This window comes from Puma concolor, chromosome A2 (assembly GCF_028749965.1).
Source record: "Puma concolor isolate L17-30 chromosome A2, mPumCon1.1.hap2, whole genome shotgun sequence".
NCBI lineage: Eukaryota > Metazoa > Chordata > Mammalia > Carnivora > Felidae > Puma > Puma concolor.
In genome coordinates this window covers 166,348,408-166,361,948 of record NC_141668.1, presented here as the reverse complement: position 1 = coordinate 166,361,948, position 13,541 = coordinate 166,348,408, and the positions used below count along the sequence as shown (strand labels likewise).

General features: G+C 53.3%; 1 protein-coding gene across 4 annotated transcripts in view; it reads right to left on the bottom strand.

The window, feature by feature from the left end:
• Nucleotides 1-2,547: 2,547 nt before the first annotated feature.
• CERS4 (ceramide synthase 4) overlaps nt 2,548-13,541 on the bottom strand; it is a 35,693-nt gene continuing 24,699 nt past the window's right edge. For 2 of the 4 annotated variants that reach the window (XM_086699239.1, XM_086699240.1), the window contains exons 3-11: nt 11,487-11,604; nt 10,726-10,844; nt 10,568-10,625; nt 10,194-10,244; nt 9,783-9,875; nt 9,441-9,569; nt 4,615-4,721; nt 3,075-3,231; nt 2,548-2,987 (exon numbers count right to left, since the gene is read on the bottom strand). In XM_086699239.1, the coding sequence (XP_086555365.1) occupies nt 2,829-2,987; nt 3,075-3,231; nt 4,615-4,721; nt 9,441-9,569; nt 9,783-9,875; nt 10,194-10,244; nt 10,568-10,625; nt 10,726-10,844; nt 11,487-11,604 (991 nt within the window). In that variant the 3' untranslated portion in view covers nt 2,548-2,828. The remainder of the gene's footprint in view (nt 2,988-3,074; nt 3,232-4,614; nt 4,722-9,440; nt 9,570-9,782; nt 9,876-10,193; nt 10,245-10,567; nt 10,626-10,725; nt 10,845-11,486; nt 11,605-13,541) is intronic. The other 2 variants (XM_086699238.1, XM_086699242.1) reach the window with 1 other exon arrangement.

Sequence of the window (13,541 nt, the reverse complement as noted above, 5' to 3'; positions counted from 1 at the left end):
CCAGGTCGTATGGTAATTCTGCTTAAATTTTTGAGGAATTGCCAAAACTGGGTCCCACATTAATTAACCATTTTGCATCCCTACCAGCAAATACAGGGGTCGTTCCAGTGTTGCGACATCTTTACCAACATTGTTTTTTGTTTTGTTTTTTGCTCTATCCATCCTTATGGCTGTGAAGTAATATCTTGTGGGTTTGACTTACGTTTCCCTAGGACAAGGCTGAAACATTTTCACGTGCTTGTTGCTGTTCGTATATCTTTTTTTTTTCCCTTCTTTTCTTTGGTATCTTCTTTGGAAAAATGTCAGAGTCCATTGCCTACCTTTTTTTAAAATTAATTTTCTAAATGTTTATTTTTGAGAGAGAGAGAGAGCATGAGCAGGGGAGTGGGAAGGGCAGAGAGAGAGGGAGACACAGAATCGGAAGCAGGCTCCAGGCTCCGAGCCATCAGCCCAGAGCCCGACGCGGGGCTCGAACTCACGGACCGCGAGATCGTGACCTGAGCCGAAGTCGGCCGCCCAACCGACTGAGCCACCCAGGCGCCCCTTAAGTTACATTTATTTATTTATTTATTTATTTTTTAAATTTTTTTTTAACATTTATTTATTTTTGAGACAGAGTCAGAGCATGAACAGGGGAGGGTCAGAGAGAGAGGGAGACACAGAATCTGAAACAGGCTCCAGGCTCTGAGCTGTCAGCACAGAGCCTGATGCGGGGCTTGAACTCACGGAGTGCGAGATCATGACCTGAGCTGAAGTCAGGCGCCACCCAGGCGCCTTAACTGACTGAGCCACCCAGGCGCCCCTTAAGTTACATTTATTAATAGGAGTATCTGCACCACACCTCATAACTCTGAAGGCTAGAACAGGTGATGCTAGGTCTATGTACCTGAATCCCATCTTCCAGCCTCCCAAGATCAAAGGTAACATCACTATTCTGACTTTGTATGCTGTTTACTAAAGACACAGTTATACCGGATTGATGTTCATGCCTAAATAGTACACTGTTTTGTTTGCGTTGCTTCTGAACTTTGTAGAATGATTAACGATTTTACAAGAGGGTGAGTGGTGTTCCAGAACAATTGTGCTAATTTATGCTCCCGCTGTAATAGATCAGATTCTTGATCCCCATCCTCTCTCATGCTTTCTTTGTCCTGTTTGTTTTTTTTTAGCCAATGGAATGGGTCTTAGATTGTATCTGCTAGTCTAGTCTTGCTTTGTTAAGTCCTTGATTATTATTAATGAGACTGAGTCTTGGCCTTGAGTGTTTTCTTTGCTGTAAACGTCCATGTCTTCTGGTCCTATTTTTTGTTTTCAGATTGGTTGTCCTTTCTTACCGATTTGTAAGTGTACTAGGAACCTCTGGGGGTGTCTCTAGGGATAAAGAGGAAAGGCATTTGTACTTCTAATTCCTGCCAGATTCCCCTCCACAGGGGGCGCACTGGGACCGGGCCATTTTCCCTGCAAATCCCAACAGAGGACGCTGACATTGTGCCGGGAGAGCTGGTGAGAAAGGAATTCATTGTAGTTTTTTCCTTTGCCCCTGGTGTAGGCTGAGAGTGAGCCTGAACTTGAACGTGTCTTCCCTTGCGTCAAGGCCATTTGCACCCTTCCTGTGGGCCACCTGCTGGTCCTCTTCCTCCCTCCTCCTCCGGATCAGCTCTCTTCCCAGATGTTTGAAAAGCAGGAGGTGAAATTGACATGGCTTGTCTTTACCATTTCTTCTTGCACAGTCCCATCCCGTAGCCCCTGCTTCCCAACTTGTTCTTGCCTCCCTCTCCTCTCCAGATCTTCCCGTCTTCCCATTCCCCCCGACTCGCTCACCCCGCTGCTTCTCCCTCCTCCTGGACGGCTGCTCCTCTGTGCTCCTGGCCCTTCCGGTCCCTCTGGGGGCAGGGGGGAGGGGAGAGGGGAGAGTCTCCTAGCGGAGACACAGCAGCGCCTCCCTCCTCCCCTGTGCTGAGCAGCTTGACCAGATCTGTACCCCTTCCCCCACCCGTCGGAGGGCCTGGTTTGCCCATCCTGCGGCCTCCAACCCTGCCAGCCCTCCGCCTCCCCGCCCTCCACGCCCCTGGAGGCAGCCCCTCTGGGCCTGCCTGCGGCCTTGTGGCCAGCATTTCTAGAGCTGTGGATGGACACTCCCTTGGCTTGTCCCACGGGAACTCTCCCCCTGGGCCCTATCTCACCGTCTCCAGGGAGCCTGCCAGTGTTGAGCAGGGGCTGTGGAGACCCAAACGAGCCTGCCCTCTGCCCCGCCTCTGACTTGTGTGGGCCTCGTATCTTCCCACCTGTAAGCTGGGGGTGGAGTTGGCCGAAGGCTGCTTGGTGCTGGAAGGTGATGGCTTACCTACAGGGCTGGGTGCCAGGGATTGAGTCGCCTGGGGGGGGGGGGGGTGTCTCCCTGCGCTGCTTGCGGAGTCCCCTGGGGGTGGGCGTGTGTCTTGGGGTGGCCGAGAGGGTCTCATCGGTACGGTCTGTAATTAGAGTCCCCTTGGGGCCTCCGGGAATGGATGAGGAACTAGAACACGGACACAAGCGCGCTCAGAGAACTTGGCTCCGTTCAAGTTTTATTGGACCCCTTTCAGCCTGGAGGTGGCTCCGGCGGGCTACCGCCCGCCCTCCCCAGCTCTGTCCAGTTGCCCAAGGGAAGGGAAGGGAAGGGAAGGGTGGGCAGAAAGAGGGGGCTGGAGACAGATCATCAGCCCTGCCCCTGCCCCTGCGGGAGGTCCCTCCCTGTCTCCAGAGCCGCCCCGGGGCCTCCAGTCCTGCCGCCCCACAAATCCAAGCCACAGGGCCCCGGGAGCAGGCCCGCGAGGCCGGTCTTCGGCTGGCTATGTGGCTGGCGCGTGCCCGTTGGCCAGACGCCCGGCCGCCCGGCTCCGAGGTCCGTCGGTGGGGGCCGCCCCGTTCTTCAGCGGCAGGGACTCCTGGGCCACGTCCCCATCGCTCGAGTCGGCCTCCTCCACGTCGCTGCGGACGTCCTTCTCCATCTGGGGGGAGGAGGGGCGGGGCGGGGCGGGGCGTGAGGGCGGGGCTCCGGGGAGGCGCCCGCGAGCCGCCCCCCTGCCCGGCCCTACCTGGCCTTTCTTCGTAAAGCTGTAGATCATGCGGAGGATGAGGCAGGACCAGAACACGTGCAGCAGCTGCAGCATCATGAGAAGGCCGTTGAAGAAGTAGTAGCCGAAGAAGGGGCCCGAGCTGGCAATGGACTCGTAGTATGTGGTGTAGAGGATCCTGCGGCAGGTGAGGAGGGGGGAGAGGTGGGGCTTCACCGGGCACCACCCCCGTCCCCCCGGCCCTGGGGACCGTGGGGACCGCTCGGTCTCGGGCGACCTTCTTGGCTCCAGAACCTTCCGTGGCTCCCCGCTGCCCCCGGGGCTTCACCAGGCACCGGGCACCACCCCCGTCCCCCCCGGCCCTGGGGACCGCTCGGTCTCGGGCGACCTTCTTGGCTCCAGAACCTTCCGTGGCTCCCCACTGCCCCCCCCGAGTGATACCTAGGCCCTCCGGGCATTTAAGTGCCCCTTCTCGCCCGGTTGTGTTAAGCTGTGAGAACGCACAGCTTGCCCGCCGGCCATTCAGGCCCACGAGCTGCAAACTCCGGACGGGGAGCTCTCTCTCTGGAGCCCCAGGTTGGTGCACCCGCTGCCTCCTCCAGGACACTTCCGGGGACCCCACAGGTCCCTGGAACCGGCCCACCCAAAGCTCGGCTCCTGCTCCTCAAGCAACAGCTCTGAGCTCATTCCCATTTTATGGCCCTCGGGGGACCCCGGGCCCACCCACCTCTGTCACCTGCACCGCACCCTCCAGGCGCCCCCCAGCTCCTGCTCAGGTCTCCCACCGGCCGGTCCCCAGCAGCTGCCAGGGGGCGCCTGTGAGCCTGAGTCAGGTCTGTCCCTCTCCCACCCGCAGCCCTCCAGGGCTCTCTGCTCATTGGGGTAAAAGCCCAAGTCCTCCCTGTGACCCCCAAGATCCTTTGCCACCTGCCCTGTCCCCTCCTCCCTTGTTCACTCAGCTCCAGCCACACGGGTCTCCTCGCTGTACCTCCAACACACCAGGCCTGGTCCTGCCCTAGGGCCTTTGCACATGCCGTGCCTGGGCCACTCTTCCCCTACGATCAGTGTGCTTCTCTCCCTCCAGTCTCTCCGAATCTCGTCAGTGACCAGCTACCTATACACTTCCTGTGCCTTCCTGACCTCATTTTCTCTTTAGCACATCACTCCCTCAGGCTTTACATTTTACCTGTTTGCTTTATTTCTTCTATTCCCCTGCCCACCCCCAGTGTCAGCTCCACGTGAGCAGAGATCTTCATGTTGTTCCCTCTGTCAGGAGAGGCTCAGCAAATAGACTGGGGAAAGACTTTAGTGAGCAGGTGCCCAACCCTGCCCCCTACTCCATGTTCTGGGCACATGGGAGAATGACCACGCCCAGTTTTCTGTCTCTCCTGCCACTGGGCCTTTGCATATGCTGTGTCCAGTCCCAGGGACACTGTTCCTGGCCCTCCCCTGAAAGCCTCCAGGCCAACACCCCCAGCTCCCTGGGTGAGGGAACCGAGGGTGAGGCAGGCCTGGATCTCAGGCACTCCCCTCTCCTCAACCGGCACGAGGGCAGACTCACTGCGTAGGGAAGAGCACAAGGCGAGTGTAGAAGAAGACCAAGGAGAAGATGATGAAGAGGGTATCGCATGCTTTCCGCCAACGCGTGTAATTGAATATCTTACAGGCCTGGGAGGGGGGCAACGGAGAGAATCGGACTCAGGCACAGGGTGGGCACATTGGTGCCACCACAATGGTGGGCACAGGGGAAGTAGGTGGGGAGGGGAAAGGGCGGGGCCTCCTCTCCAGGAGCCGTCTAGAAAGCTAAAGTGGGTGCAGCCAAGAATCCTTTATCCAGAAAGGCTGTCATTCAAAAATAGGAGGAGACAGAGAGTTTCCCAGACAAACAAAAACTAAGGGAGTTTGCAACCACTAAACTAGCCCTGCAAGAAATTTTAAGGGGGCCCCTGAGGGGAGAAAAGACGAGAGAAAAAAAAAAAAAAGGACCAAAAGCAACAAAGACTAACTCTACAGGCAACACGATGGCAACAGATTCATATCTTTCAGTACTCACTCTAAACGACAATGGACTCAATGATCCAATCACAAGACAGAGGGTAACAGAATGGATAAGAAAACAAGATCCATCTATATGCTATTTACAAGAGACCCACTTTAGACCTAAAGACACCTTCAGATTGAAAGTAAGGGGACGGAGAACCATCTATCATGCTAACGGTCACCAAAAGAAAGCCGGAGTAGCCATACTTAGAAAATCTAGACTTTAAAGACTGTAACAAAAGATGAAGAAGGGCATTATATCATAATTAAGGGGTCTATCCACCAAGAATACATAACAATTGTAGACATTTATGTGCCAAATGTGGAACACCCAGATATATAAATCAATTAATCACAAACATAAAACTCATTGATAATAATTCCATAATAGTGGGGGGCTTCAACACCCCACTTACAGCAATGGACAGATCATTTAATCAAAAAACCAACAACAAGGAAACAAAGGCTTTGAATGACACACTGGACCAGAGGGACTTAACAGATATACTCAGAACGTTTCATCCTAAAGCAGCAGAATATACATTCTTCTCCAGTGCACATGGAACGTTCTCCAGAATAGATCACATACTGGGACACAAATCAGCCCTCAACAAGTACAAAAAGATTGAGATCATGCCGTGCATATTTTCAGACCACAATGGTATGAAACTCAAAATCAACCACAAGAGAAAATGTGGAAAGATAACAAATACTTGGAGATTAAAGACCATCCTACTACAGAATGAATGGGCTAACCAAAAAGTTAAAGAGGAACTTAAAAACATGGAAGCCAATGAAAATGCCCAGAACCAGCCCAAAACCTCTGGGACGCAGCAAAGGCGGTCATAAGAGGGAAGTATATAGAAATCCAGGCCTTCCTAAAGAGGGAAGGAAGGTCTCAGATACACAAGCTAACCTTAACACCTTAAAGAGCTGGAAAAAGAACAGCAAATAAAACCCCAAACCAGCAGAAGACAGGAAATAATAAAGGTTAGAGCAGCAATCAATGCTATCAAAACAAAAAACAAACAAACATTAGAACAGATCAATGAAACTAGGAGCTGGTTCTTTGAAAGAATTAACAAAACTGATAAACCCCTAGCCAGTTTGATCAAAAAGGAAAGGACCCAAATAAATAAAATCAAGAATGAAAGAGGAGAGAGCACAACCAACACAGCAGAAATAAAAACAATAAGAGAATATTATGAGCAATTATACGCCAATAAAATGGGCAATCTGGAAGAAATGGGGAAATTCCTAGAAACATATACACTACCAAAACGGAAACAGGAAGAAATAGAAAATTTGAACAGACCCATAGCCAGTAAGGAAATCGAATTTGTAATAAAAAATCTCCCCAAAAAACAGAGTCCAGGGCCAGATGGCTTTCCAGAGGAATTCTACCAAACATTTAAGGAAGAGTTAACACCTATTCTCTTGAAGCTGTTCCAAAAAATAAAAATGGAAGGAGAACTTTCCAAACTCTTTCTGTGAAGCCAGCATTACCTTGATTCCAAAACCAGACAAAGACCCCACTAAAAAGGAGAACTATAGACCAGTTTCCCTGATGAACATGGATGCAAAAATCCTCAACAAGATACTGGCCAACCGGATCCAACAATACATTCAAAGAATTATTCACCACGGCCAAGCAGTAATTATACCTGGGATGCAGGGCTGGTTCAATATCCACAAAACAATCAATGTGATTCATCACATCAATAAAAGAAAGTGCAAGAACCACATGACCCTCTCAATAGATGCAGAGAAAGAATTTGACAAAATACAGCATCTTTCTTCATAAAAACCCTCAAGAAGGTGGGGATAGAAGGATCATACCTCGAGATCATAAAAGCCAGATATGAAAGACCCAACGCTAATCTCCTCCTCAATGGGGAGAAACTGAGAGCTTCCCCGCTAAGGTCAGGAACAAGACAGGGATGTCCAATCTCACCACTGTTATTCAACATAGTATTGGAAGTCTTAGCCTCAGCAATCAGACAACACAAAGAAATAAAAGGCATTCAAATTGGCCAGGAGGAGGTTAAACTTTCACTCTTTGCAGATGACGTGATACTCTATATGGAAAACCCAAAAGATTCCACCAAAAAACTGCTAGAACTGATCCATGAGTTCAGCAAAGTCACAGGATATAAAATCAATGCACAGAAATCGGTTGCATTCCTATACACCAATAATGAAGCAACAGAGAAATCAAGGAATTGATCCCATTTACCATTGCACAAAAACCGTAAAATACCCAGGAATAAATCTAACCAAAGAGGTGAAAAAGCTACACACTGAAAACTATAGAAAGGTTATGAAAGAAATTGAAGACGACACAAAAAAATGGAAAAATATTCCATGCTCCTGGATAGGAAGAACAAATATTGTTAAAATGTCAATACTACCCAAAGCAATCTACATTACTCAATGCAATACCTATCAAAATAACACCAGCATTCTTCAGAGCTAGGACAATCCTAAAATGTGTATGGAACCAGAAAAGACCCCGAATAGCCAAAGCAATCCAGAAAAAGAAAACCAAAGCTGGAGGCACCACAATCCCAGACTTCAAGATGTATTATAAAGCTGTAATCATCAACACAGTATGGTACTGGCACAAAAACAGACACTCAGATCCATGGGACAGAACAGAGAACCCAGAAATGGACCCACAAACGTATGGCCAACTAGCCTTTGACAAAGCAGGAAAGAATATCCAACGGAATAAAGACAGTCTCTTCAGCAAGTGGTGATGGGAAAACTGGACAACAGCATGCAGAAAAATGAACCTGGACCACTTTCTTACACCATATCCAAAAATAAACTCAAGATGGATGAAAGACCTCAATCTAAGACAGGAAGCCATCAAAATTCTCAAGGAGAAAGCAGGCAAAAATATCTTTGGCCTCAGCCACAGCAACTTCTTAGTCAACATGTCTCCGGAGGCAAGGGAAACAAAAGCAAAAATGAACTACTGGGACCTCATCAAAATAACAAGCTTCTGCACAGTGAAGGAAACAATCAGCAAAACTAAAAGGCAACCGACAGAATGGGAGAAGATATTTGCAAACGACATATCAGATAAAGAGTTAGATCCAAAATCTATAAAGAACTTACCAAACTCAACACCTCGAAAACAAATAATCCAGTGAAGAAATGGGCAAAAGACATGAATAGACACTTCCCCAAAGAAGACATCCAGACGGCCAACCAACACATGAAAAAATGCTCAACATCACTCGTCATCAGGGAAATACAAATCAAAACCACAAGGAGATACCACCTCACACCCATCAGAATGGCTAACATGAACAACTCAGGCAACAACAGATGTTGAGAGGATGCGGAAAGAGAGATCTCTTTTGCATTGTTGGTGGGAACGCAAGCTGGTGCGGCCACTCTGGAAAACAGTCTGGAGGTTCCTCAAAAAATTAAAAATAGAACTACCTTATGACCCAGCAATTGCACTATTTATCCAATGGATACAGTAGTGCTGTTTTGAAGGGGCACATGCAACCCAATGTTTACAACAGCGCTATCAACAATTGCCAAAGTATGGAAAGAGCCCATATGTCCATTGACAGATGAATGGATAGAGAAGATGAGGCATATATATACAATGGAGTATTACTCGGCAATCAAAGAGAATGAAATCTTGCCATTTGCAACTACATGGATGGAACTAGAGGGTATTATGCTAAGCGAAATTAGAGAAAGACAAATATAGGACCTCACTCATATGAGGACTTTAAGACACAGAACAGATGAACACAAGGGAAGGGAAGCAAAAATAATATAAAAACACGGAGGGGGACAAAAGGTAAGAGACTCTTAAATATGGAGAACAAACAGAGTGTTACTGGAGGGGTTGTGGGAGGGGCACAGGCTAAATGGGTACTAAGGAATCTACTCCTGAAATTACTGTTGCACCATATGCTAACTAACTTGGATGTAAATTTAAAAATAAAAAAAAAAAAATTGGGGCGCCTGGGTGGCTCAGTCGGTTATGCATCCGACTTTGGCTCAGGTCATGATCTCACAGCTCCAGACTTTGTGCTGACAGCTCAGAGCCTGGAGCCTGCTCTGGATTCTGTGTCTCCCTCCCTCTCTGCCCCTAACCCACTCGCATTCTGTCTCAAAAATAAACATTAAAAAAAATTTTTTTTTAATAAAAAAAAATGTAAAAAGAAAGGTAAAGTGTGTGTTTCTGGGAGCGTGAGGAGCTTCAGGTCCCAGGAAGCCAGGAGGGGACGTGGCCTCATGGGGCGTGGCCTCATCTCCCAGGAAGGCGGGGAGAGGGCGGAGCGAGGCGGGGCGAGGGCGGGGTGGGGCCAGGCCCACCTCCAGGAGGTAGTCCGAGGCGTCGTGCAGCAGCAGCACCAGAGAGCCGATGCGCAGCAGGTTTGCGCTGTAGGAGAAGACGATCAGGGTGATGGTCACGAAGTGGTGTGCCACCTGCTCCTTGAAATCCTGCGGGAGATGGTGGGTCACAGCAGGGAGGAGGTTGGGTGGCAGGGCCCCCCCCCCCCACCGGGCTGGGAGCATCTGTACCTCGTGGACTCTGGGCCTCCGGCCTGAGGCCACCAGGGGGTTTCCGGGTGTGGGGTGAGGCCATCCCTCCGGTTGGAGACTGGGTCACAACTCCCCCAGGGCATCACTGCCCAGTCAGATTCTGGGCCTCACCTTGCGCTTGACATCCAAGTGCAGCGTGATCAGCAGTGAGATGTAGAAACTCAGCTCCAGGAGGTACCAATAGTACAGGCCCGGTTTCAGGGGCTGCGGCGGGGCGGGGCAAGGTTAGCCGTGGGGAGTCGAGGCTCCCATGGGGCAGGGGCCTCCCTGTTCGCTCAAAACCAGGACCTCTGGATCCAAATGACTGGGGAAGGTGGGGGCGGTCAAGGGCAGGGGGTCTGTGGTGGCTCCTGCTCCAGGGTTCCTGGCTTCTGGCCCCTACCCACTCCACAGGGGAGGCAGAAATACTGTGGCCCTCAGGGGTGTCGTGTGATGTCCAGGTTTGGCTCCCCCCCCTGTGGCTACAGGGGCTCTGACCATCCCCGCCCTCCCACCGGCCTGGGAGCCCCGCCCACCACTCACCTGATCTGGGTAATTGTCCCAGCACATCACCGGTGTCCACAGCCATGACTCCTGCAGGGACCCGGGAGTCTGAAGCTGCCCAAAGGTCAGAGCCCAGCCCTCTACTCCCCAGGTGCGCCCTCCCCTGGGCTGCTCTCACTCTAGACCAAGGGTTGTCGGCTGCACACCCCCGGCTCCCCGTGCACAGCATGTCCTTAGCAGACACCTGAGTGATCTGCCAGGACCCCTCCCAGCCCTCTCCCCTTCTCTGTGCCTTTGCGCACTTCCCTCCTCTGCCCGAACCCCTCCACGGCCCCCAGTCCAGGCCCTGGACACAGCAAGTGCTTGTGGGATCGATGGGGGTGGGGGGCAGGGAAACGGGCAGGTGCACTCACGTGGTAGAGGACGGAGAGGCCACCGAAGAAGGAGCACAGGTAGAAGACAAACCTCCAGCTGCAGATGGCGAGGGAGCCCATGAGGCAGCCGCCAGGGGAGCAGACCCCTCGCGGGCACCCCAGCCCCCCCTCCCCCCGCAGCCCCACCCCGGGCTTACCTGGCCTCACAGAACTTCTTGCTCAGGCAGGGCCGGTCTTGGTTCCGGCGTCTCCGGAACCAGCGCCGGGTCTGTTGCAGCGTGAGGCCACACTGGGCAGCGAGGAAGGCCATCTGGGGCTGGGGAGGGGCGACAGGGGTCACAGAGGTGGCCCTCCTGCCCCTGTCCCAGGACAGGTGAGACCCAGCTGCGTCCACCCCTCCCCTGCTGCCCCAGGCCTTGCCTGTGGGACTGTCTACCTATGCATGCGGGGAGTAGGGGGGTTCACAGCGTGGGGTCCCCCCAAAGAGGCCATATAAAAAGCAGTCCTGCTCACAGGACAGGCAGGTGGCGGACGGGGCTGGGGCAGCCCCCTCCTAGAGGTTTTCCTGGAACACTCAGGTCTTATCCCCACCCCAGGGAGGCATTTGAGACCTTGCCTCCCACCCCTACCTTCAGAGGGAGGTGGACAAGGGAGGAAGAATCCCAAGGCCCTGAGCCACACCCACCGGATGGGCACAGGGGAGGTCACAGGCCTGCTCTGGTCTCCCCCACCCCCAGAGCAGTCCAGCCTTCTGTTCCTCACCAGCTCAGCAGAGACCTGGTCTCCCCACCTCCGTCCCAGGATGTGCCCACTGGGCAGCTGGGATGGCCGGTGGGGTGGGGAGAGGGGCACTGGGCTTTCCCTGTTGATGACTGGGCGTCATCCCAACCCCTGGGGCCCCATCCGCAAGGCAGCCGTGCAGGCCGATGGGGGGGGGGGGGCGTCAGGGGGCTCTCACCTCCTTGGGTTTACACCCCTCTGTGAGGAAGTATTTCTCCAGAGTGGCATTTGATTTTGCTGGCCTCCTGGCCTGATCTCGCACACCCAGCCACCGGCTCAGGGGCAGGCCGATAAATCTGGGTGCAGGGGAGACAGAGCCGGTCAATCCAGGTGGGGAAACTGAGGCTCCGAGGGGCCAGGTCACACGCTGGAACCCTGGAGGGGTAGGCTGGCCGCCGTACTGGACCAAACCTAGGAAGGGCAGCTGGATGGGTGGGTCTTCAGGATGGGGACGCGAAGGTTAACTTTTGGGGCACTCGGGCAGCGGCACTCAGTCCCAAACAGGAATGAGGGTCCCCGCACTGCCTGTCTCACGGTGGTCTGGGTCCTTGTCTGTGCCCCGTCAGGCTGGGGGGTCCCCACAGGCAGGAGCGGGTCTGCTCCCACTCAGGTGGCCCTTCTCCCAGCGGGGTCACGTGCAGGAGCCCGGATCTCCAGGCAATCCCCACACTTTCCACTAGAGGGCCCCCGAGGCCAGGGGTCAGGATGGAATTTCCTACCCACCATCCAAAACCCGCCTCCGTCTGGGAGAACTGAGCTCAGTGCAGCCCAGCAAGAACTCATTCCAGACTCTGTCATGACCGGGGAGTGGGGGAGAAGGGGACTGTCATTTATTGAGTACTTACAATCTGCCAAGCATAGGCACGAATCCACATTAGGTCCTGGCTCATTTAACTCTACTGTCAAAGTCCCCATTGCCCTGATGAGTAAACCGAGGCTCAGAGAGGTCAGAGGTATGGCCAAGGTTACACAGCGGGTGAGCAGCAGACTGGCCCAGGATTTACTTTAGCGATGGTGAAAACGTCTGCCTTCAATCCTGGAAAAGCTACCCACTCACGCTGCCCTTTGAAAGGATAACTCTAGGATGGGATACACCCATACCTCTAAGGAGGCCATCAGTTAAATATACAACTCCCCCCACTCCAGGCTCCAGTAGTGCACCTGGGCATAGTCTTGCGCCCTCCCCACCCTGTGGGAAAGATGAGGACTCACCCTTCAAAGCCTGGCTGAATTGGACCTCTTAGAATCCCTCAGGCAAAGCCTTAGTCCCAGACGACCTACCCACTGTGTGACCACAGGCCAGTGCCTTGACCTCTCTGTGCCTCAATTTCCTACTCTGTACAATGGGGATAATAACAGTACCACCTCATGGGGTTGCACAGGGGGCTGAGTTAAGACACATAAGCTGCTTTGGGCAATGGTGGGCACAGAGTAGGCGCTCCAGGGGTATCTGTTAAATAAATACAACCTCAGTGTGTATTCCCGGGTCCCCGGTATCCCGCCTGTATCACGTGAGCCCAGACAGGGGGAAGCTCCTTGGGGGTGGGAGAGACAAGGCAAGAGGTAGAGTGTTCCCATTTCCCTGTGGTCAGGGCAGGACAAAGCCAGGGACTCAAAGCGGGGGCGGAAGGGAGTTATGGGCTCTATGGCGGGGGAGCAGAAGGGCATGGTGGGGGTCTCCCGGAACCCAGCCTTGAAGGAACTGCAGAGGAGTGAGGGAGAAGGCCAGGTGGGTGCATAGAAGGTGGTGGGCCCGCGAAGGGCGCCTGGGGGGGACGTTAAGGGGGAGGGGGAACCTCAGAGGGGGTGGGTGGCTGATCACGGAGGGGACTGTCCGGCAGGAAGGGAGCCTGGCAAGGCAGGTCTGAATCAGCTGTGACTACAGTGTTGGTCCACGTGGAAAGCGCGGGGCACCTGGGGCAGAGGGAAGGGGCCCTGGGAGAGCTGCCCGCACCCAGGAGACAGCCAGGCAGGGAAAGGCAGGGAACCCCAGTGTGAAGGAGGGTCTGGGTCCCATGAGACACGACTGAAAATCTACAGGGTTTGGCACCCGGCTTGCTGGGAACCGGGGCAGGGGGGCCGGGAACCAGGCTGCAAGGGGGAGGGATTTGGGCACAAACGGGGAAGCCAGAGTGCCCAGCTCCTTCCTTTGGCAGAGGGAGGAGGGAAGGTGTTAGGAGCTGGGAGGGAGGGGAGGGGAGGGGGAGGGGGTGTAGGAGGGATGATGGGGGGT